Source organism: Culex pipiens, chromosome 2 (assembly GCF_016801865.2).
Source record: "Culex pipiens pallens isolate TS chromosome 2, TS_CPP_V2, whole genome shotgun sequence".
In the NCBI taxonomy this organism is placed as follows: Eukaryota; Metazoa; Arthropoda; class Insecta; order Diptera; family Culicidae; genus Culex; species Culex pipiens.
This window is the reverse complement of record NC_068938.1, coordinates 38,651,122-38,677,342: the sequence shown is the minus strand read 5'-3', so window position 1 is coordinate 38,677,342 and position 26,221 is coordinate 38,651,122. Positions and strand designations below refer to the sequence as shown.

Genomic DNA, 26,221 nt, shown 5'->3' with positions numbered 1-26,221 from the left:
AGGAATTTGTTGTTATGTTTCTGTTTCTACAAAAATGTTCAAATGTTTTTTTTAAATTTATTTAGGATTTGTTTTTGATGATATTGACTTTTTTATAAAGATTTTTTGTTCGAAATCATTCTTTATATAAGAAATACCTATTATTTGAGTTTCTGGGAAGGTCGGAAATTTGAAAATGGGATTTGAGTGGTCACCCTGCTGGGATAGATCCTGATGGCCTTTATTTTTTTTGTAGAGTTCGCACGATAAATGAGAAATAATAAATATTCTATCAATTGTTTTCTATTTTTATCACAAAAAAAACTAAACTCCCAAAATTCCACTCTCCAGAATGTCTATTACCAGAAATTATTTCTATTATAGGAAATTATTTTATGTATAATTGGCTATGGGCAAATAGGGTTTACTTTCCAATGATTCAAACCGGGATCCATCTCACATCTACATCAACATAGTGAAATTCCATCATCTGATTCCACTCCAGGTGACGAGTACACCACTTCACAACAAAACAACCCCCTCCTGCGGGCAAAGAATCAAGAGTCAACGGCAACGAGCAAGTTCCGGTTCTGTTTACCACCCCTTTTTCATAGGAAACCCCCAAAAAGCTCTTCGCTCTCTCAAAATAATCTCTCTTTCTCGCTCTCTTGCTCTCATTTTGCTCTCCCAAACAACCCTGTTTGTATGTGGTTCAGAATTTTTATTCTGTTTGTCGCCGTCAAAGCAGCAACAACCGGCACTGCATTTTCTTATTTTGTATTCGAGAAAATCGCGCCGAAAAGTGTGTTTTCAAGAAAAATTTGTCCGGTCTCAATAGTGTTTTGTGAGTTTGATCTGTTGAAATAAATTTCCTCGATAAAAGTATGTGAAAGTGAGTTACAGTTTTAAGCAAGGTAAAAAAATCTTAACAAAGGAAAAGTTTCTCGGAAAATCCATATTTTTGTCTGAGAAAGCTTTTCGCTATGTAGAACTTTCCCTCTGAGTTATGATCAAGTAGATTGTTTGAGCTATTATTGCGTCATCGAAGTGAAAAACGGATGCAGTTTTCTGCATCTCGCACACTCATCACAGGTGCCGAGATCATCTTGGCGGAGTCTGTGAGGGTGTGAGTGTGTGTGCGTTATTGTGGGTTGAATGTTGTGGAAAAGCGTCGCGAAGGTGCTTTTCACGACGCTCTCTCGCTCTCATGTTTTATTCAACCCTTTTTCCTTGCTCTTTGACGGAGAGAGAAAATTCCTTCACTCTCTGTGATGATGTTTTCTATCTGAATATTTTGTTTTGGAACACTGAATAATTTTAATTTACATTATTTATTTTAAAAAATATTAAAGCAACAAAATTCTTAAACTTGATAAAAACAAGTATTATTAGAATTTGCAGTAAAAACAGAATACTTTTGTTCCAAAAACTTCAATCGGCCCTTATAAAAACGTACACTTGTTTTAAGGTTGAACCCCCCTTGCAGTCTGTAATGGTTTTCCCGACCTGCATCAGCAGCAGCAGCAGCAGCTTGGTTCGAGATTAATTCTAGATTAGGTCATCGTCACCTCGTCATCATCAATTTATCCATCAATCTTTCGAAAGAGTTGGGAGAACTGTCGATAGAGTGACGACGACGGTGAATGGTGGTTTGTCTGTTGATGGAAATGTGATAAATCAATTCCCGGGAAGCACGGATCATCATCGCCGGTGAGTATGGTTGCCGTAATTGGGCTAGAAGTGAACGGGGGAGACGGGGAGTAGGATCAGGCCGGCGTTATCGAGCGATGAGACGTGATACGATACGAGTCGATAAGATGTCTATAAATAGGCTGACGAGGCTTGTTGGAGAATAAGTGAAGGAGAAATAATTACGACTAAGATGAAGTGCAGTTCGATGCAGTATAATGACAAGAAGCTGAGCTAATGGTTGTTAAAGAGATAATATACTGTAATAGTGATGTGAGTGAAAGGACGGTGAAAGGATCTTCCGGATTCTGGAAATATATGAGTTAATTCAAGTAATTATTAAGGCTGAAATACGGTCAATCTAGGAAATATAATACCATTTTTTTGCCAACGTTAAACTAATGTCAAAACGATAGATATCTGATTTTTTTCAAAACTGTAACCTAAGGAGCAATCTAAAGTTTGTGTCAATTAATTTTAATTTGGATCAAGGTTTAATACGTTGGATCATTATTTTGGATTCTGGGCAACCAGATTTTCAAACTGTAATGCTAACTGAAAAATTCATTCAAATATAAATATTTGGCAAACTTACAATAACTATTTAAATCCATATTTAAAAAAAATATATTTTTTTTTAAATTATCAATATGAAGTATTAAATAAAATTATGTATGAATTGGTAAAGCTCTGATTTATTTAAAATCATAATAGAGTCGACTCTCTGGCTGTCGATCTTCTCGATATCAATATTGCTCCAGCTTTAATGAATTTTTCAGTCCCTTAAAGAAGCATGCTTTGATTTTTCGTTCTATGATTTTATACCTCCCTCTCCCGACGGTCCCTTCAATATCGACAACGAGAGAGTCCACTAAACAACAAAATTATAAAAATGAAATGTTGAATAAGACCGCTGAAAATATGTTTCAAAGTTTATGTCACCCCCTCTAAACTATCCAGAGGATTCAAAAATATTATTAATATGACTTAACAATAACTTAATAACCAAATCTTTTGATTGCAAAAATATTGATCCTTGAACTGTAACTTGGATTTGACTCGCACTTTTCTCTCGCACTTGTGAGAACAAGAATTGGAAAAACTAGGCAACCAGTAGTTGTTTATTTACTTTCCAGTCACAGTTTTCACCAAACTGGACATTCGCACTTCAAAATTGCGATTAACAGCTGGAAAAATCGGTTCGCTTTGATCATTTTATGAGGAAATTCAAAATTTTCCAAGGCAGTTTGAAAATTCGCAGTAATGCGATCGATAGCAATAATTTAGTGCTAAATCCAAGTTAGTGGGAATTGCGCAATACTGTATAGGTTTATTATTTATTTTACAACCATTTTAACACAAAAAAAGTTTAAATGAAAGCTTCTAGTTTCAATTTCTCCGCTCTTTTTTTCGATTCATTTTCAAAATTTTATCTCAAAAAAAAGTGCTGAAATCGAGGATCGAATCCAAGACCTTTGACATATCGATTCTGCGCCTAATAGTTGGTCATAAAAAGCAAACTCGGAAGGTGTAATATTAAAAGGTTCAATAATTATTATGGGTAATTCTCCACCAACTCAAACAGCAGTTGCCCCGTCCCTCTTCGATTTGTGTGAAACTTTGTCCTAAGGGGTAACTTTTGTCCCTGATCACGAATCCAAGGTCCGTTTTTTGATATCTCGTGACGGAGGGGTGGTACGACCCCTTCCATTTTTGAACATGCGAAAAAAGAGGTGTTTTTCAATAATTTGCAGCCTGAAACGGTGATGACATAGAAATTTGGTGTCAAAGGGACTTTTATGTAAAATTAGACGCCCGATTGTATGGCGCACTCAGAATTCCGAAAAAACGTATTTTTCATCGAAAAAAACACTAAAAAAGTTTAAAAAATTATCCCATTTTCCGTTACTCAACTGTAAAATTTTTTGGAACATGTCATTTTATGGGAAATTTAATGTACTTTTTGAATCTACATTGACTCAGAAGGGTCATTTTTTCATTTAAAACAAAATTTTTCATTTCAAAATTTCGTGTTTTTTCTAACGGACAACTTTTCCCGATTTCGTGTGAGTTGATAGAGAATTGCCCTTATTTGGTTTTACGGTATAATCGGTGATTGAAAAATTACTAATTAGAAGAAAGTTATGAAAATTAAAGGTGGATAGGTTCAATGTTATCTCTTTTATGATGGAATATTACCTCTATTAAAACCAAAAAAGTGGCTTTCCTACGAAAAAGTGGTAAAAGTTCAAAAGGAACGCAAGCATTAAGGTAAAATTGTTACCACATTTAATAAGAAGTTAATGCCATGAATACCTAATTGAAGCGGAATGAATTTTTATTAAAACAAAGTTCAGCATCGGAAAAGTTAGACTAATTTAAATTTTATTTAATCTTTTTTCTCGCCTCCCCGTTCAAAATATACTTGTAAAATAAAATAGCTTGTATTTTTTGTTTCAAAAATATGTTGAAATGTTTAGTGATAATAGAAGTGCAATCAGGTTGAAATAAATGCATTTTCCTGCATTTATTATCAATTTTTGCACGATTGGGCTGGTTTGAAATTATCCTAGATTTAGGTGAAATTTGCATGTACTGTTCGTAAAAACTTTTTTTGATTTTTGAAAACTAATCGTCGTGTGCTAGGTATTTTTTTTGCAAAATCAATTTGATTACAGTTTTATTTTAAAGGTAGAATCCCAATATAAAATTAATTATTCAAACAAGGATTATTCTACTTTGTATTACAAGGACTTATAATATTATTTAAATCTATAGATTCAGCCATTTTTTGGATATTTTAGTTTTTCTTATTTCCGTAAAATCCTTGTGAAAACTGGAAATTTTTAGCTTGAAAAATCACCTTTCTTAGATACTTTTTATACAATTAAGTGTTCAAATACTTTTCCGGATGTTTAACATAAGATTTAAAAGGTTAACAATTTTCACGAACCGTGAAATTTCCGTGAAATTATGTGGTCGCCGCGAGAATTGCATTTTTCAGTTTGAAAAATCACTAAGCCTAATCATAATGTAAAATTCCTTAGTACATAGTACAAAATCAAAATTTTCAATTAGTGAAAATCATTTAAATATAAATCGAAATAATTGTTTTAAATGAAATTCGCTCAAAACTTCTTTTCTCTCGAAAGCTTCCAAAGAAAACAGCACAATATTTCAGGATTATACCCGCAACTATACACGAGAAACGACGATGAGGATGAGTTTTATCCACCCAACGCGGTCTACCTCACCGCCAATTCCCGCAATTCAAAATATAAATCGGCGGGTCGTATTTGCTCAGCTTTCCAGTTCCAGTTCGACCGTCGTCCGGGCAAGACGTACAAGTCTCGCGGCAAACAATAGCAGCAATTGTTGAGTGTTGAGTGTGTGAATTATTGCAATTGAGTTTTGTTGAACAAAAAAAAAGGTGAGGGTGGTTGGCTGTTTCGATGCTGATGGAAAGTGATTATCAGAACAACTCCAAAAACATGGGGTAGTTTAATCGAGTGATGAATCAAGTTTCGTTTTGTGTCGACCATGACCATGAGATATTGTAGTTTTTCGGAGGTTCTGGATCGTGAAGCTCGCGCAGTGAATATGTACTCGTAATTTGGATGTTGATTTATTAGCACTAGTTGATGGGTAGTTAACAAGACCATGTCCAGAGCTCAAATGAGGACGATAAAGGTCATTGTAACCGGTAACGCTGGCTAGTCTAGACCAGAACCAGGAGATCCAGAGTTGCGCAAGATTCCATGCTCACGCCAGAGGAAGAAGCTCAACTGTTACCGGCAGTGAATGATTGAATTTTCAAATTAAACTCAATTTAGTTTGAGTTCTGCAGTCGTCAGTCAACGTTTGCGGTGGCGGAATCCTTGCATATAAAATTGTACACGGTGAAAAGAGCGAAAGGAAGAAAGAAGCCAAGTGTGGTGGCTATTATTCAATTCAAGCGATCAAGAAGCACACACACACACAGGGGGGTGATTGTGCGATGATGTGTATCTCCAAGAGATCAGCTAAACTTAGTCGGGAGACTACATAGTGAAGGTGCACGATTAGATATAGTTTAGAGGAATGTGATTCAAGTGATAAAATACACGTTGGTGGGCGCGTGGTGCGACGGCAAGTTTTGGAGACTGTTTAAATTGAGATCAATGGCAGTTTCTGAAACATCCACCAGCCAGGAAGTGTGAATCGAGGACAAATGCATTTAGTGTTTAAGAATTTTGAATGTTCGGTAGATTGAATACTACAGAAATATTCGGAGGAATTGTTCGTTTGATTGTTTGTCTATATTTTTGTGAAATCAAATGGGAGGAATTTAGTTGACAAATTTTAAGCTTCTCAATGTTTGAATAAGAAGTTTAAATTAAATAATTCTGCAGGATGAGTGCATGGTTGGGTGGTTAGGTAGCCTTATGCTAATTGAAAGTTTATTCTCATATCAAAAGCATAACACCATATTTTATTTTCTAACTTCAAACATCAAATTCGAATTCTGAGACCCCATTTCAAGTCAAATTTGAATAGTTGATTGCCTATAAAATTAGCAAATGCATTTTTTCAATAGTTCATTGATAAATTTCTAAATAATTTGAGATCGACAATCAAAAATTTGAGAACGAAAACAGTTTTTTCTGATTCGATTATCCGAAGTGACAATTTTGAAAGACCTTCAGATAATCGATTCTGGACTGTACTAATAATTTTTTTTGACGTTGTTAACGTTAACCGTTCTTAAAATGCATAAAAAAGATTTTTTTGCAATTATTTCATCCATTTCGGATGATCATCTGAAAAAATCGGTATGTACAGAAAAATTCGCTTTTCCTAAACTTATATCATGCAATGTCACACTTGCTCAAACCCCCACCCTCCCCTCCCCCCGAAGAGCGTGACATACTTTATGGATGACGCCTAGACGAAAAGATGGCATTAAAATTGTTTATTTTTGCAACTTGTAGAGAAAAAAACATTATAAATCATTTAACTGTGTGCTTATTGTTTTCTGCACTTTTCTTACTTATGCCTTTAACTTTGTCAAAGACACACTAAGTCGATCTGAAAACAAGTCAGTGTCTTGCGAACCTTCGTGGTGAACGGACACTAGAGCTGCGGTATTTTTTACTACCTAAGCTCAGAGTTATTTAAAAAAAAATTCACAGTCTTTTTAAAGACTACCTGAGTTATTTTCCAAAATTCTAAACAGTCTTTTCAAGACTAACCCCGCCTGAAATTTTGTTGTATTTTACAAACGAAGCCATCTTTTTAAGAGAACTTTGCTTGCAAAATGCGTCAAAACAAAGGTAAACGCAAATCTTCTGAAGATTTGGTCGTTACGTCGGTGAAGCGTTTGAACGCTAAACCGGCTAACGGAAACAGAAAAAGAAAACAGCCTCTTCTGAGGTCTGATTCTGATTCTGAATGTGAGGTCAATCCTCCAATTCCATTGACAAACAGTTTCGGTGTTTTATCCGAAACTGATGACAAGGAAACTTCTCCTCGTACTGAGCCTTCTGCCGTCGAGAAACGAGTAAAGGCTCCGCCAATTGTAGTGACTTCCGTCTCCGATTTGGCCAGCTTTCGAACGCAACTGAAGAATTGCAAGGAAACTTGCAATTTGAAAGTTTCGTTCCAGCTTGGTCGAAGAGGAGAATGTCGCTTGTTGACGGAATCTTTACAAGATCACCAAACTTTTGTTGGTTATTTGAAAAACCACAAACACAATTTCTACACGTATGAGACCAAGAATGCTCGGCCATTCAAGGCGGTCTTGAAAGGTCTCTCCAACGACTTGTCGGTGGATGAGATCAAAAACGAACTTAAGGTGTTGCTTGGCTTTGCCCCATCCCAAGTAATACCAATGAAGAAAAAATCAAACGGGAATATTTCTCGCTTTGGTTTGACTTCACAATTTTATCTGATTCATTTCAACAGAAATGAAATCAACAATTTGAAACTTTTGGACAAAGTTCAGTTTTTGTTCCATGTACGGGTAAAGTGGGAGCATTTTAAGAAACATGGCGGTAATGGCCAGAATCTGACCCAGTGCCGGCGTTGCCAGGCATTCGGTCACGGTACTGATCATTGCGCCATGGTTCCAAAATGCATGGTTTGCGGGGATTCTTCTCACGACAAGGACAATTGTCCCGTGAAAGAAGTCACCCAATTTAAATGTGCAAATTGTGGTGGAAATCACAAATCAAATTTCTGGGATTGCCCCATCAGAAAAAAGGTTTTGGATTCTCGTGCTAAGCATCAGCCGAAATCCAAACCGAAATTTTCTCAAAGTCAGGTTGTACCTGCATCTTTAAATCAAACGTTCGTGCTGTCTCACTCGAACAATTCTAGAAATACCCCTACCGTGGAAAAGTTAGGTAACAACAATGGCATTTCTTATGCTAACGTCGTTTCGGGTTCATCCACGAATTTTAAATCCTCTACCAATCTTTCTGAAATTGGGCAGGTACCTCAAATCTCATTTGAAAATTTTTCTGCTGGCAACGCTTTGGGATCTTCTGATCTCGGCGATGTTACGTTTGAAAAAATGACTTTTTTGCAAAACTCACTGTTTGGTTTGATTCAAACAATGAGTAATGCTACATCCATGATGGAAGCAATCCAGATTGGATTAAAATTTGCGAATGATGTTGTTCTTACCCTGAAGTTTAATCATGGATCTAAGTAATTCCATCAATATTATGAATTTTAATGCTCGCTCTTTAAAAGCGAAAGAAAATGAATTTTTCAACTTTTTACGAGTTCATAACGTGCATGTTGCTGTTATAACCGAAACATTTTTAAAAACTGGCACTTATTTGAAAAGTGATCCAGATTATAAAGTTATAACTAATAACCGAATGAATCGAAATGGCGGTGGAGTTGCAATAGTTATCCACCGTAGTATGACTTATGGCACGTTACGTGACTTTAAGTTAAAAGTTATTGAAAGTTTGGGCATTGAACTTGAAACTTCTTTTGGGAAAATTATGATTGCAGCTGCATATTTGCCATTCCAATGCACTGGGGAAAATAAAAATTATTTCAATTGGGATTTGAATAAACTTACTCGGCATAGATCTCGATTTTTGATCATCGGTGATTTTAATGCCAAACACCAATCTTGGAATAATTCAAAAGTAAATTCCAATGGTAAAATTCTGTTCAGAGATTGCACTTCTGGTCATTATTCGGTTTTATACCCGAATGGGCCAACTTGCTTTTCTTCTGTTAGAAATCCATCAACAATTGATTTGGTTTTGACAAATCAAAGTCAGTATTGTGGTCCTTTAGTGACTCATGCTGATTTTGATTCTGATCATCTTCCAGTAACTTTTTCACTTTCTCATGAAGCAGTTACCAGACCCAATAGTTCTGTGTTTAATTACCACAAAGCTAATTGGGACAGGTATCAGCATCATATTGAGAATAATTTAAATCATGATTTTGTTTTAGAAACCAAAGCTGATATTGATTCAGCCTTGGAATCTTTAACTAATGCAATTTTGGATGCTAGGAATATTGCTATTCCTAAAGTCCAAGTCAAATTTGATTCTCCCATTATTGATGACGATCTTCAGCTTCTGATTCGTCTGAAAAATGTTCGCCGAAGACAGTATCAACGTTCTCGTGATCCTGCACTGAAGCGAATTCAAAAAGATTTGCAAAAGGTTATTGACCACAGATTCACTCTCCTGCGAAATGAAAAGTTCGCAAGAGATGTCGAACAAATTAAACCTTATTCCAAACCTTTTTGGAAACTTTCAAAGGTTCTTAAGAAACCTCAAAAACCCATCCCTTCTTTAAAAGATGGTGATAATATTCTATTAACTAATGGGGAAAAAGCTCAAAAACTTGCTCAGCAGTTTGAGAGTGCTCATAATTTCAACTTGAATGTTTTGAGTCCTATTGAAAATCAAATTTCAATAGAATTTCAGAATATTGTTGAACAAGAATTTTCATCAGATGAAGTTTTTAATACGGATCTGAATGAAATAAAATCTATTATCAAAAAATTTTAAAATATGAAAGCCCCTGGTGAGGATGGCATTTTTTACATTTTAATTAAAAAATTACCAGAAGCAACTTTAAGTTGCTTGGTCAAAATTTTCAACAAATGTTTTGATTTGGCATATTTTCCCAGTAGTTGGAAAAATGCCAAAGTAATTCCGATTTTGAAACCGGATAAAAATCCTGCTGAAGCCTCAAGCTATCGGCCCATTAGTTTGCTTTCATCTATTAGTAAATTATTCGAAAGAATAATTCTTAATAGAATGATGACGCACATTAATGAAAATTCAATTTTCGCTGATGAGCAGTTTGGATTTCGCCTTGGGCATTCAACTACTCATCAGTTGTTGAGAGTTTCAAATTTAATTCGAAGCAACAAATCTGAGGGCTATTCTACTGGCGCTGCTCTTCTAGACATAGAAAAAGCATTTGACAGTGTTTGGCATAAAGGTTTGATTGCGAAATTAAAAAGGTTTAATTTTCCGATTTATATCGTGAAAATTATTCAAAATTATTTGACGGATCGTACTCTGCAGGTATGTTATCAGAATAGCAAATCTGATCAACTACCTGTACGTGCTGGCGTCCCTCAAGGAAGCATTTTGGGTCCAATTTTATACAATATTTTTACTTCTGACTTGCCTGATTTGCCCCCAGGATGTCAGAAATCACTTTTTGCTGATGACACAAGCATCTCCGCCAAAGGCAGAAGCCTTCGTGTCATCACAAGAAGATTACAAAAAAGCTTGGATATTTTCAATTCTTATTTGAAAGAATGGAAAATTACTCCAAATGCTGCAAAAACTCAACTTATTATTTTCCCTCACAAACCAAGGGCTGATTTTCTTAAACCAAAAAGTCATCACATTATAAAGATGAATGAGGTAAATTTAAAGTGGGAGGATCAAGTGAAATATCTTGGACTTGGTTTTGACAAAAACCTTACTTACAAGGATCACATTGAAAGTATCCAGGTTAAATGTAACAAATATATTAAATGTTTGTATCCACTTATAAACAGGAATTCTAGACTTTGCCTCAAGAATAAACTGTTAATTTATAAACAAATTTTCAGACCTGCCATGCTTTATGCTGTGCCGATCTGGACAAGCTGTTGCTTAACCAGGAAGAAAAAACTTCAGAGGATTCAGAACAAAATTCTGAAAATGATTCTGAAACTTCCTCCCTGGTTCAGCACCAGTGAACTTCATCAATTAGCCGAAGTTGACACTTTGGATATTATGTCCAATAAGATAATTGATGCATTTCGACAAAAATCATTGCAGTCTTCAGCTGCATTGATCCGCTCTTTATATAGTTTATAAGTTAGTTTTAAGGTATCCCTTTTCCCTTTTGTACATGTAGGACCTCCTACATTTGAAATCACTGAATAGCGAAAGCTACAATATTTCATGAATAAATGAAAGTTGCTAGTATTTAAAATTGAGGTGAAAAGTCATCGTTTGTGATTGGACACTCAATAATATTTTAACTGAATGAATGTACATGGAAAAGAAATTTGAATAAATATAAATTAAAAAAAAAAAAAAAAAAAAAAAAAATCTGAAAACAAGTAATCATTTTTCAAATTCAAATCAATAGCATTAGTAAACTTAAAGTTTTTTTTGTTTTTTTTCAGACCCTGGATTTCAAAATTGAAAAAAAAAAACAAAAGTGACAACAGTGATTATTGTACATTTTCAATAAAAAAATATACATCAATTGATCAATTGATAGTAGAGCGTCCAATTTCCCGGAGTAACAAATTTCCTGGGAAACGGGAAATTTTCAACAAAGGAGAATGGGCAAATTTGTATGGGAGCTGGTCCAAGAATGTACACGAACGGGTGAAACTTTATTCGAAAGATCTCGCCGAGACATGAAAAAAAAGTCTTCTGGACGAACTCTTTAAACCCCGGGGATCAAAAGTTACACCTTGTTGAGTTTTGAGTATTTTGGGTTAAAATGTACAAAAAATCTTATTTTTGCTATTTCTAAAATAACTCATAAAATCCTTATTTTATTATGGATTTCGATCATCCTGTCTTCATTCGACGCGTATTAGCAAAAACTATAAGTTCTGATATGTTGCATGCATGATTGAAACATGACTTCTCTTGTCTTTATACGTTTGAACCGTTTGTGCAAGTGGCTTACCATAGAAACAAGTCGAAACTTGAAGATTTTGAAAACAGATCCTACCCGAACTGCTTCAGTTAGTATGGAAGGCTACAAAGCATTGGATCCTACCCAAACTGCTTCAGTTAGTATGGAACAGCATTGTTGTAACAGCTTATTGAGATGTTCTGAGTCGTCCAAGAACTCCTTGGAGTTCAGACCGGTGGGTTTACCGCCGTAACAAGCAAGAGGTCGACGGTTTTTAACCTCGGAACATATCCGCACAGTTTCAGTGAGTATGGTAGACTACTTTGTTAATGTTTTGAAATGTCCAGGATCATCCAAGGACTGCCTGTAGTTAAGATCTGTGGTTCTACTACCGTAACTAGCAAGATGTCGACCGGTATTGCCCACGGATCATTCCCGCATAGCTTCAGTTAGTATGGTAGACTGCTTTTTTAATGTGTTGGGATGTCTTGGGTCATCCCAGGGCTCACTGGAGTTAACAGCCACAGAACATAACTCCAGGGAGTCCTTAGGTGATCCAAGACAGCCCAAGTCATTTACAAAGTAGTCTAACCTACTTAAAATACTCAAACTTCAACAACGTATAACTTTTGAACCCCGGGGTTTAGAGAGTTCGTCCAGAAGACTTTTTTCATGTTTCGGCGAGATCTTTCAAATAAAGTTTCTCCCGTCCGTGTACATCATTGGACCAAACCCGCTCATTCTCCTTTCCCGGAAAATCCCGGGAATTCCTGGAAAATTTTAAATTTATCGAAAATTGTTCTGATTTTAGTTCTGATTAATATTCTTCAACAAAATTGTAAAAAATAGAAACATAAATGATCAAAATTAGTGCGAGGGACAATTAATGCCTTAACCGCCTGCAGAGAAAAATAAATCAAGAAATTATATAAATATTCTAAAATTATAGGCTATCTTGCCATTTTTAAACACTACACTATAAAAAAATATATTCATTAGTATTTTTGTGCATTATTATTTTTCTAATCACAGTGTTTGGATAGCGAGTAAAATGAATCCATGCTTCAAACCCAGAAAATTGCTTTTAAATATGGCTATATGAACAGTTTGAGAGAATACGTTTAAGAATTATATTGAGACGACGTGAATGAAATGAACACCCAAAATTCCGAGTCAAGAGAATCGTTCCCTCAAAATTTATTGAGAGCTCAGCGCTAAAATCGAGAGAATAATGCTACCAACTCACACCACCATAAAAAATGAGTTCATTCGTTAATTGATACAATAAATCTCCAACAAGTGTATTAAATCGACATCTGACCACTCCTTAGTCACCACGCTGTGGTGGCCGAGGCAGTTAAGTCATAGGGTTAGTATGTCAAAGGTCTCTGGCTCGATTCCCGTAGGCGACACTGTTGGTTTTTTGTTTTGACGGATGAACTTTTTTTTGCAAATGAACCTCGAGAAATAATTCTTCCGCCTATATCGAGCTATGTTCTCTGTGTCCGTAAATGGTACCACTATTCTGTCGTCTTGAGGCCATTATTCTCTCGGACTGACGCTGCCCAGTTTTGGGTGAATGAAACAAATCATGAAGAAAATAGGGATTGGTTTGCAAATCTTTTTCCAGGACAAATCTTACTTGTTTGAGCTCATAAAGAAATAGATAAGCATTGAATTCACCTTAAATACTGGAAATATCATTTTTAATGAAATCACAAGTCAAAGTTTTTAAATATGTTGAGCGATATTTTGAAATATCGTCAGTTGTGTGCTATCTTGTGACAACGACCATTTAGTACTTTTCGAGAAAATCGATTTTTAAAGTTTGTTAGTAAATTATTTAAAAACTATGAATGATAGAGCCAAACTTTTTGAAGCAATCGGTTTGTATACTATCGCTTAACAAACGCTTCAAGTTTCAACTAATTTGGTTACACCAGTTTAAAGATACAGTAAATAATGTAAACAAAAATCTGAAAAGCACGTGTCACAAGTGTGTTTCGAAAGTAAAATTGTACTACGTGTCACAAGTGTGCATAGAATTTCCATACAATCTAAAAGAAGCTCAAATCAATGGTTTAATCGACTTAGTCAGTATATTTTTATAAACAAAAGGTTGCATTGCCTTTAGAAAGTATGTGTGTAGGTACATAAATTTGTGAAAAACAAGAAAAATTTCCCACATTTTCCAAAAACATGTATGACGTGTCACAAGTGTAAACAATCATTTTGATGATAAATTGGTCTATGTCATAAGTATGTATTGCGATATCCGGGAAACGGAAGTGAGTTTCCAAAATCGGGTTAAAGCATTTTTGAGTGTTTGTTAAGTATAGCAAAAAGTCATCATTAACTCATTTTCGACCAAAATGGTCTATGTCACAAGATAGCACACAGCTGACGATATGTTTTCATTTTTCGACACTATCTATATAATACGAAGTAGTTTTTTATTGATTCGGCTTAATAAATGACTTTGGCTAAAAGAAATTTCATGGCAATGAGAGTAGTTTTGACGCTATTTCATATTAAAACCTCTTACGCACTTTTAGCTCAAGTTCTCAAATCTTAATATTAAACTGTTAACACTGTTAAACAAATTAACCAAGTTCTTCTTGCACAACCCTCTTTGAGACATTAAATGATATTTTTTGTAATTTACATCCAATTTGGCCATAGTAAACAAAATCGTAAAAAACTTTATTTTGTGTACCTTATCTTCAAGTGATATAACAACAATTTTCGTTTCAAAAACCAACAAAATTGTAATGTTAATTATAATTCCAAAATGTCTTTATTTTTGTTGCTTAACGAATAAACAAGATCCCAGTTGTGAAAGCTTCAGAAACTAAAATCAACTGCAATGAAATTTTCAGACGAAATTATAAATTATAAGAACAGTAAATTGAATTGAATAGAATAAAATTGAGTTTTTTCTTTGCCATTTTTATTAAATTTAAAAAAGGTGAGCCAAGAAGTTAGGAAAATGTATACTTCCGCTTGACTTTCGGGAATTCCCGAAAATTAACAAATTTCCCGGGAAACGGGGAATATTTTTTTCCGGGAAATCCCGGGAATTTTTTCCCTTTGACGGGAAATTGGTCGCTCTAATTGATAGCTGTGGGTGACCGCTAAACCGATTTTCTTGCCCACGCCTTTATCAAATTTCTAAGGAAAAATTCAGTTTCTATGCATTTTTTTCAAAACTGGTTAAGATGGTTAAAAATCATTTGATGAAAAATTTAAAAAAAAAATCACTCGAAATTTTTCACCATTCCAAGATGTTTCACATATTTTTTGTGTAACGTCATGATTCGAATTCCCGGACGCTTCGAAACCCGGACACTTCAACTTGTTTTATCAATTATTTGGATATAAGTTCGCATTATGAATGTCAAAACTGTGTTATTTGATTAATTCTAACACCAACTTTCATTTAAAGTTTGTTTGAACGCTGTAGTTAATGTCAAAACAATAAAATAAAACAAAATTATAAGTTTACCAAAAATGCGAAACATTTCAACGGAAATATTTCATTGGCGTCCGAAGCACCGGGAAAGCAAAGCAGAAATTTATGTTTTTGATTTCCTTAAATTCTAGCAAATTTTTATATAAACTATCGATTGTTTTGATGTTAACAGCTTATTTGAGGCTTAAAGAATGCCATTCACTAACATTTCAGTCCAAATTATTGCGATTCATAAGCAAAATCGAGTGTCCGGAATTCGAAGCAAAAGTGTCTGGATTTCGAATCAGCTTTTAAAAATTTTGATGAAAAATTGTTTGAAAAGACATATTTTGCATGCATTCTCTTAAAACTGACTGTTTATACTAAATCCTGATGATATTTCTACATTCCCAACTTATTACATGTTTTTTTGCCAGCTATAACAAAAATAATATGGTACTAAGTGTCCGGATTTCGAATCATGACGTTATAGGTGATTGATTTACTTGATCTTTTAATTAGTTTGTCTGTACCATTACGTTCACAGTAACAAAAATCATAGTAAAATTACAGCTGGGAATGGAATATCATCAATTTCAGGAAAAAACTGTAATGTTACCTCTAAAAATGTGTAAATTTTACTCTTTGCCAGTGTTTTTTTTTCACTTTTTCAGTCTAGATTGATGTAATATTACATCATATAAGGCGTAATAAAACACCTCGAAATTTAGACAATTATTTACTGTGTTTCTCAAAGCATCCATAGCTAGAAATTGCACCACTATCAAAACTGATTAGCATAATTGCACCGCTGGCGAGTCGAAATCAATTTGGATTCGATTCGACAGCCCCCAGCGGTAAGGTGTGTTTCTGTCTCGAACGGGTTGATTTGTTTTTGTTTTCGATTGGGCGTTTTCTAGCTTTGACTTAATGTGTGCCGACTAAGTCTTTGTGTTTTCGCCAAGAAGTCAGCCTGTCTGACGGGCTGCTTTTTTTTGTTTGCCTCAGCTGATGGTCGGTTTGCAATTCGGTTACGGTTTCATGATTAGTGGCCATAAATTAGACCCGGTTTCTTGCCCGGCCGTTGTGAGTTTTGTTGTTGTTTTGGAGTGGGTGTTTTGGGATTGCAGAACCAAACAGAAAGGTGCCTCGTAGAACAACAACAACACTTTGTTGGCCAGAGCCAGGCCGTGGCTGGACTTAAAAAATAGTGTGGGATTTATGCACGAAGGTTTTTAGGACCAGAAGTGATTGAATAAATGCGATACAGAAACATAACGTGATCCGATGTGGCCACCGGAGTGTGGACGAAGCATGGTGGCGTCAGGAAGGAGTTTAAATTTTCTTTATGCGTTGGCGGGGTTAGTTAGAATTCATGAAATATTTATGAACTTGTAATGCAGTATAAATTCTTGGAAATTTGGAGGGGCTAGAAGCGTGTTTTGTTGAATTTTAGCATTTTAATGAAAATCAATTCAAACTATTCACAAGTTTTCCTTAATTTCTAAAGATCTTAAGAAAACATATAGTCACATCAACAAAGCGACGTAAACTAATTAAAACCAGAAGTTTTGTACCAGTCGACGAAAATTCTGCAGGAAACACCAAGATTTATCATGCAATTGTTTTTCTCTCTTTTGTATTTTGCAGACACTTTTCAACCAAACTTATTGCCACCAGTGAAAGGAGACCATTCCATTCAACATGAAGCGACTTTTTGCAGGCTGAAAAGTCCAAATCAGAGGAATTATTCCCTTACAAATTTATCCTCACTCAGCGTGTGGTCGTGGTGTAAAATTACGTGTGGAAAATTGCAAGAAAAAAAAAAAAACAAACAAACAACGGAGTGTGAAAACTGAGCGCGCCCAATTTGCGTGAAACAATAGTGAAGACGGCAGTGAAAAATGGCCCCGGGCAGGTTACTTCCATTGTTGGTGGCCATATTCTGCGGTTTTGGTGTTGGCGCCTCACCAACGACCACCCCAACGCTCGTTAGTGGTGGTGCATCTGCGGAAGATGAAGTGCTGCTGCTGGCCACGGCCCTGAACCGGGATTACGCGGGCAAAACCATTCTGCCCGATTTGGGCGCCCTGCTGCGGTTGGATGCGCTGCCGGAAGTGCACCGACCAGCGGCCGAACAGTTCCGGGCGCTGTGGGACGAGCATCTGACCGGGGCGAAAGGATATGATGTGGTTAGAGGTGAGTAAGATTTGGTTTTTGATTACGATATGTTTTGTTACTGAGTGATTGGTTGCGTTAACAGTTTGCGCATTGCATTTCAATTTTTATGGGAATTTGAATAGACAACCCTTCTTTTTAACATTTTAAATTGTATTAGTTTTATTTTCCACTATTTTTTTAAAACCAATACAATTACGTTAAAATTGAGAAAATTCTCTTGAACTTTCCCGAAGAAAGTATGCTAAAAAATTGCGTGTCTCTTGACAATGCAGAAATCAATGCAAAATAAAAACTACAAGAATCAAAATACAAAAAGAAATCTGCGCTAGTGTTGACGCTACCAATCAATTGGGTACTAAAGCCCTATGTCAATTTTTATGTACAACGGTAAAAAACACGATTAAAAATAATTTCTGATCACTTTTTTTTCATTTTAATGCAAAACATTTTTTTGACAAGACAAAATTTTTTTCAATGGATCAACTATGGACCCCTTGGAACGAGCTGTCAAGAAGGACCGCGAGGTTAATTTTTCAAAATTGATTTAAAAATCCATTTTGAACTCTTTGTGGTCGTACAAAGGGTCATTGTTTTCAGAAAAATAAGCTTTATCGCTGTAAACAATAATATCAGCAATCTAAGCTCCATTTTAGGACCCAATTCCAAAATTTTAGAAAGTTGTATTGAGGCCCAAAAAGCACAAAAAATTGCTCTGGTTTGATTTAATCATTTTTTAAAGTTTCATTTGATGACGAGCAAGTCTTATACATATAAATCTGTGTTTCTAGTTCTTAAGTGAGGTAACAATGGAATATTGTTTTAAAATAACTTTGAAAAGTTAAAAATTACATCTGTTCAAAATAAAAATGTGATCGAGCAATTCCAGCTCAAATCAGGATATTTTCTGGTACTTTTGTACCCGACCCTCTCCGATTTCAATGAAACTTTGTAGACATGTTATCCTAGGCCTATATAAGCCATTTTTGTGTATATGGAGCCAATAGTACTCGAAAACAACATTTAAGAAGAGCGTAAGGTATTTAAATATTTTTGTATTTTGTAATTTAAAAATTACTGTATCTCGAAGCCGTTGCGTCGTATCAAAAAGTGGTCAAAGACAAACTTGTAGGAAATTGGACGGGCTTTCTGAAAAAATACACTGAAACAAAAATACACGCCACTTCTATGAGATTTTTTGATATTTAAGTCTAAAACTTAAATTTAAGGTGATGTCACGATTTTTTTTCGTTCAAAATTTTTGAGGAAATAGCCAAAAATATAATCAAAAGACTGACGAAAAATGCAGGATGGTATGTCTCTCCTAAAAAAATACAAAAATCCTGATTTTTTTTGAAAATTGGTCTAAACGTCAATTTTTTTTAAAAATCAGTAGTGGGAATCGATTCTCCAGACAATTTTACATAAAAGTCTCCATATTGACCATTGTCCTATGTCCAATCCTTGGGAAGATACAGCGGTTTTAAAAATGAAAATGTTGAAAAAACGGGTTTTTTGGTGGTTTTTGGCAATTTCTATATGACAGACTTGGTTTTTCAGTCTCGTAAATATTTTTACCGGAAAGCTCGTCCAATTTCCCATAAGTTTGCCTTTGACATCTTTTTGATTTATATCGTTTTTATATTTACGCAATCAAATTTACTATCCTGGTTTCTACCACACTGAAAAAAATATTCTATTTTCAGTTATAAGCAATGTTATTAAGCTTATATCTGTAAGCCCTTACATCCAATTGAAATGCTGTCAAAGCAAACTTATGGGAAATTGGACGAGCTTTCCGGTAAAAATATTTACTAGACTGAAAAACCAAGTCTGTCATATAGAAATAGCCAAAAACCACCAAAAACCCCGTTTTTTCAACATTTTCATTTTTAAAACCGCTGTATCTTCCCAAGGATTGGACATAGGAAATGGAAAATCGATTCCCACTACTGGTTTTCAAAAATTTTGACGTTTAGACCACATTTCAAAAAAAAAACAGTTTTAGTAAATGATTTTTGTATTTTTTAGGAGAGACATACCATTCTGCATTTTTGTCAGTCTTTTGGTTATATTTTGGGCTATTTCCTCAAAAAATTTGAACAAAAAAATCGTGACATCATCTTTAAATTTAAGTTTAAGACTTAAAAATCAAAAAATCTCATAGATGTAGCGTGTATTTTTGTTTCAGTGTATTTTTTCAGAAAGCCCGTTCAATTTCCTACAAGTTTGAACGATCCTGATTTGAGCTGGAATTGCTCGATCGTCAAAAATTTATTGGACAGACTTTTTGCTTGTTATGATTCTGATTTAATTCACTGTAAAGCCTCCTTTAGAAACTTAAGCAATTTTGTTTTCCAAAATAACGTGATAAAAGTTTATTGTAATAATTTGTGCAATATTGATCATTGATAAATTAATAATTAGTTGTTCGTGATTTAAGTTTAGACAGTGGTTTAGGCAGCGATAGTTTCCGGCAAAGATTTTTTTTTCATCTTTGAAAAAATAACAATTGTTTCGCCGAGCTACTGTGAGGTTACAGGTTTTGCCTAGTAAGCGGAAGGTGATGGGCTCGATTTCTGTCTGGCTCGGAAAAGTCAGATCCCTTCAAAGAGTGAAGAGAGAGTAACGACTCAAATTGGAAGAGCAGCATCGTCAATGAATTTGGTGAGGACTTTCCAATTACATTATATTGTATAATACATTATATTTCCATTATATATTGTTATATGACCGCAAACTAAACACACCCTACAAAACACCAATGCAATGATTAATCGGAGCGTTTGGTACGGTATGTCCACGCATCTTTCCTCCCCTGTAGATTCTTTGAAATGTGATCCGTTCTCAGAATCCTCTCTGCGGTAAACAGAACGTTGCAGGGCTGGCCGCTTTAATTCATGCTATACATTTTCGGGTGTTCTCGAATGTACTGCAATTATTAATAATGACGGTCCATCCCAACTCGATATCGTGGCACCCGTAAATCAACTCTGTGTTTAGAGAAAAACGCTCACAAAGTTCGACAGTTCGCTTTCCGCATTGCAAAATTTCAAGCTTAAATCGTCTGTTACTCACTTGGATCATGAAATATCTTCATTAAACTTTCAGGAGTGATTGGAAACAATCTTTTGGTGGATTTAACAATTTTGCTGTGATACGGAAATTTTAGATAACCCCTTAAATTTAGTTTCTCAGAAATATATATTCAGTGTTATTGTACCACAATTGAACTTATCTAAAAATGTATAGACATTTTCAGTAGAACAAGTTTCTTAGAAAAGTTATTATTGCTGTGAAACTGGTTTGGATGGTAATACAATTTTATTTTTAATGAAACAAATGTAATGTTATGAATTATGCACAACTTTGTTTTTTTGAAATTAATTAACTTCTTTATGAAACATGAAGATGAAATTTATTAATAACATTAATTTTAGATTTTTTTAAGCTAGGCATATAAAGTTACCTTACTCATGACTGATTAGAAAAAAATAAATTCAATTTGCACATTTTAAGCTGCAATTTATAAGATTCCTTATGAGTTTTTTTTGTTAAATTCGACTCCCGATTTGATAGCGTACTCAAGATTCCAAAAAACTTATTTTTCACAAAGCAAAACAAGAAATAGTTTTAAAATCACTGTCATTTCCCTTAACTCAACAGTCAAAAATCATTAGACATGTCATTTTGTGGGAAATTCAATGTTCTTTTGGAATCTACAATAACCCAGAGAGGTAATTTTTATATTGAGAACAAAATTACGAAATGTAGAAAGTAATTTTTGACCAGTTTTTCGAATGTTATACCCCTTAAACTCAATCGTGGCTTTGAAAGTATTTTTCGGAACGTTCAGCCAATTTTGCACAAGAATGACAAACCTGTCAAATCAACAAGTCATGGTCATTTGCAAGTTCCATTTTTACTCACTAAAACTCTTTTTATTGCTTGCAAGTTCCTCGATTCATCTCTATTTCGTTTGGCAGAAAAAATCTACGACGGCCAACCGAGTAGTAGAAACATCCTCACCAATTCCGGGCACGTCCCAGCGGGCTCAGAGTGACCACTGAGTGTGTCCCACATGCACATCGCCGGTACAGAATCGACAATTGAATTCTACACAGAATTCAACCCCGTTCGAGGACGACGTCCCACCCTCTGGAGAAGGATGACCGGGTGGTAGAATGTGTGCCAACAGCTCTTTATCAATTCATGGCACATAATCAGCAGCACGCCCGTGGCTCACGTTTCACCTGCTGTTTGGATTGGTTGTTTTTGTGTTGATCGTAACACACATTTCTTGGGCTGGCTGCCGTGGCGGCATCGTTCTAGTACAATCCACTTTATGGAGTAAAATGTGTTGAATTTGTTATGACGGGTTTGCAATGGACGATTGATTGGACGTTGACTTCGACGAATTTTGCGCATTTTAAACAACCGACATGACGCGTAATGCTTGAAAATTGTTTTTGTTTTCTTTCAGACGAAATTAGAGTACAAAATGTGCCTTCTGAGCAGTTCTCTCAGATTTCGGTCATTCCATTTTTTTTGTATTTTTTAATCCGACTGAAACTTTTTTGGTGCCTTCGGTATGCCCAAAGAAGCCATTTTGCATCATTAAATTCTCCATATAATTTTCCATACAAATTTGGCAGCTGTCCATACAAAAATGATGTATGAAAATTCAAAAATCTGTATCTTTTGAAGGAATTTTTTGATCGTTTTGGTGTCTTCGGCAAAGTTGTAGGCATGGATATGGACTACACTGAAAAAAATGATACACGGTAAAAATTTTTTTGGTGATTTTTTATTTAACTTTTTGTCACTAAAACTTCATTTCCAGGTTGTGCAAAAAATCTTTGACCGAATTATGATATTTTTAATCAATACTGATTTTTTCAAAAAATCGAAATATTGCTCGTAAAAAAATTTCAGCTTCATTTTTCGATGTAATTTGCAATCAAAAAGTACTTTAGTGAAATTTTGATAAAGTGCACCGTTTTCAAGTTAAATCTAATTTAAAAGAGACTTTTTTGAAAATAGTCGCAGTTTTTTATTTTTTTAGATTAGTGCACATTAGCCTGTCCCATTTTGATTATGATTATGAGAGATTATGACGTTAAGAACAATGTTTTCTTTGGCAAGAAAAAATAATAAAATACTTTCTCGCACCCCTAGTCGATTTACTGAAAAAGTCACTTTTTTGAACAAATTTTCTAAAATCGCTTGGAATCAATACAAAAACTGATTCGATCTGGTGAGTATTATCTTCAAACGATAGGTTTTTGTCCATAGATTAAGATGCATTATCAATATTGGACCAAAACCTAAAATTTTGGACTCTCCCAGGCGGATTTGGGTAGCCTATTTTTCCCAGTAAAACCAATACATGCAACTTGTAGGAAATTTCATGGCGTGAAATTTTCCGATCTATTCGATTTTTTTTTAATTTTTAAACCAAGACAAACATTTCAAAAGGGCGTAATATTGAATTTTTGGCCCTTTAAAATGTTAGTCTTGATTTAAAATTTTTGAAAGTATTTTTTTCGAAAAGATCGAAAAATTTCACGAATGTTTCATATTTTAACATTGTAAATCGGACCATTAGTTGCTGAGATATCGACATTAGAAAATGATGGGTTGTTTGGGTGCGACTTAGACAACATCAATTTTCCTGTTTTTAAACACTTGCATCGCAATATCTTAACAAATAAGGGTCGTATCAACAAAGTTCAAAAAAGCAAAATATAGAAAATTTTCTCAGCTTTCCAAAAATATTTTTTTCAAAAGTGAGCAAACATGAGCACTAATTTAAAAAAATGAAAAACTGCGATTATTTTCAAAAAAGTCACCTAAAAATGGGTTTAACTTGAAAACGGTGCACTTTATGAAAATTTCACTCAAGTACTTTTTGATTGCAAATTTGATTTTACATTGAAAAATAAAGTTGAAAATTTTTTACGACCAATATTTCGATTTTTTGAAAAAAATCAGTATTGATTAAAAAACTCATAATTCGGTCAAAGATTTTTTGCACAACTTGGAAATTTCAGAAAAGTTGGCATTTGATGTCCTCTAAAACATATAAAAAAAATAGTGTTTTTTAGCAAATCAAGTTTTAGTGACAAAAAGTTAAATAAAAAATCATCAAAAAAATTTTTACCTTGTATCATTTTTTTCAGTGTAGTCCATATCCATACCTACAACTTTGCCGAAGACACCAAATCGATCGAAAAATTCCTCCAAAAGATACAGATTTTTGAATTTTCATGCATCATTTTTGTATGGACAGCTGCCAAATTTGTATGGAAAATTATATGTAGAATCTAATGATGCAAAATGGCTTTTTTGGGCATACCGAAGGCACCAAAAAAGTTTCAGTCGGATTAAAAAATACAAAAATTAAAATTCCAAAAAAAAAAAAACGATTTCGTGGAGAATTGTTCTTTTTGAAGTTAATTGTGTATAAAGTTTGTTTAAGAAAAAACCGAGAATAGTAAACGATAAGAAAAAACTGTTCGAAAAACCCAATTAATAAATAAGGAAAGGAGGCAAAATTCCTAGAATAAAGGAATTTTGTACTTATGTAGGCTTATAGTCTTCAAAATTCCCTAACCTTTGATCTAGGGGATTAACGGTGTTGGAGGCTATTGCAAATGTTTTTGGGTTTTACTTAAATGTTAATTTTCAACTGTTTTTTAAGTCAAACATGTGTATAAAGTGCTTCAAAAGGAACTTTCAAATGCAATTAAGAAAATTGGAATTGATCAAGTTTTATGAAAATGCGAGCAATTTTAAGATTTATACGTTTGTTGAACCTCAAACTTCAATGCTTCATTGTTTTTTTTTTCAAATCGGAGCACCTCGATACGACCTCTAGAACAAACCGAGCAAAATCTACAATAACTGCCTCTTAAATGGAATCCCGTAAAACACTTTAATTCCATCTCTTATAGTCAACTTAAAGATTTCTGATGGAAGTCATCGGCATCATTTAAAGAAATTTGGCCAAATAATACAACACTTTAGAAAACGTAATTGTTGTTTAATCAACCTAGTTTTTCTTCATGTGTTTTCTAATATTAGCTATAAAATTCATAAAATAAGATATGATAATCAAATGGAATTTCCAGATCTACATCCTAATAACCTAGAAACATAGAACATAGATAACATAGAAATAAAAAAAAAAATGTTTTGAGATTTTTGATCATAAATCCACATTTCATTTAAAACATTTTTCATTGTAACGTACCTTTTTTTAGAACGACGCTAAGCTTTCCCAGAGATCCCAACCTGGTGATAACCTCATTTTGCCACTGCTGGCCGGGGTGGGGTGGTTAAAATTCTGCAATCGTACTGCCATGAAGCTGGCCGCCGCCACTGCCACCCGCTACGGCAAGGTGAAATCGCGAATATTTGCATAATTCCTACACATATGAGAAATGAAACGTTTGCAAACAAAGCGGAAGGAAGCCGCGGGCAGAACTCGGCCCGGCCAGAAGGATAATAAATCGTGCTCGTGGTGCAGTTTGCATCTCGATAAGATGGTTGCACAAAAAAGGCGGCCTCGCCTAATGAAGGGGTTTCCCGATCACGTGCAGCCACGTGCGAATGCACCTGTCAGCGGGAAGCGGGCAAAGGATGCCCTTCCAGACTGGGAATTGCGGGTTTTGTAGATGTCCGGGGAAGGATTTATGGACTTGCAGTTGCAAAGTTTGCAACTTTGTAATAAATTGCGTAAGATAGCAGTTGGGACAAGATTGATTCACGGTCTGTCAGCTGGTTGTGATTTCTTTGACTGAATTTTATTTTGTGTGACTGATTCAAGCAAAAACAGATGATTCACTCTGCACTTGATCCGCTGATCATTAATAGTTTGAAATTCTTTTGTTTCCTTCCCCACCCAATCAGATATTCCGTTCACGTTGATCATCCCGAACCGCATCGATCGGGTGGCGCTGGATTCGCTGGACGAGCCACGTGCCCGTGAATTCCTGCTGGAGCACGTCATCCCGGGCGCGCTGGTCGAACTCAAGGATGGCCACGTGTACGCGAACGCGAACCAACATCCGGTTGGGGTGAATCTGACCTGCATCAACATGCTGCTGGGGTACGTGCTGAGGTACGCCCAGGACACCCAGGAGGTGCGGGTGGTCGGACATCGGCACAACGTGACCGACTCGCTGGCGGTGGTGTTCGTCGAGGGAAATCTCACCGAGAACAAGGCCGCGGTTAACACGAACAAGCTGAACAAGCGCAACATCCAGGAGAATAACCGGTAGGTGGAGTTTTACAGTAAAGTAATGGAGCACCAAATCGGAAAATGTTGCCCCGACCTCTCTTCGATATGCGTGAAAAATTGTCCTAAAGGGTAATTTTGGTCCCTGATCACGATCTTAGTTCTTCTTGACGGAGGAACGGTACGACCCTTTCATTTTTTAGATTTAAACATTCAAAACAAGACGTGAGAGAAAGTGACAAAAAGTTTGTTACACTGTAAAAAATAACCCTGCAAAGTTATAAAAAACACAACATTTTAAGATGATTTTTTTTTGTTCTAGATGAGAATAATGATTTGCAGCCTGAAACGGTGATGAGGTAGAAATTTGGTGTCAGAGGGACTTTTATGTAAAATTAGACGCCCGATTTGATGACGTACTCAGAATTCCGAAAAAAAACGTATTTTTCATCGAAAAAAAACACTAAAAAAGTTTTAAAAACTCTGCCATTTTCCCTAACTTGACTGTAATTTTTTTTGGAACGTGTCATTTTAAGGGAAATTTAATGTACTTTTCGAAA

At 35.1% G+C, this 26,221-nt stretch overlaps 1 protein-coding gene across 3 annotated transcripts in view; it reads left to right on the top strand.

Moving 5' to 3' along the window:
- The first annotated feature begins 707 nt into the window (after positions 1-707).
- LOC120427360 (uncharacterized) overlaps positions 708-26,221 on the top strand; it is a 33,069-nt gene continuing 7,555 nt past the window's right edge. Inside the window, exons 1-3 of one of the 3 annotated variants that reach the window (XM_052707604.1) lie at positions 708-893; positions 16,892-17,440; positions 25,334-25,700. In XM_052707604.1, the coding sequence (XP_052563564.1) occupies positions 17,146-17,440; positions 25,334-25,700 (662 nt within the window). In that variant the 5' untranslated portion in view covers positions 708-893; positions 16,892-17,145. Of the gene's footprint in view, positions 894-4,996; positions 5,099-16,891; positions 17,441-25,333; positions 25,701-26,221 lie in introns of those variants that run through there. The other 2 variants (XM_052707605.1, XM_052707606.1) reach the window with 2 other exon arrangements.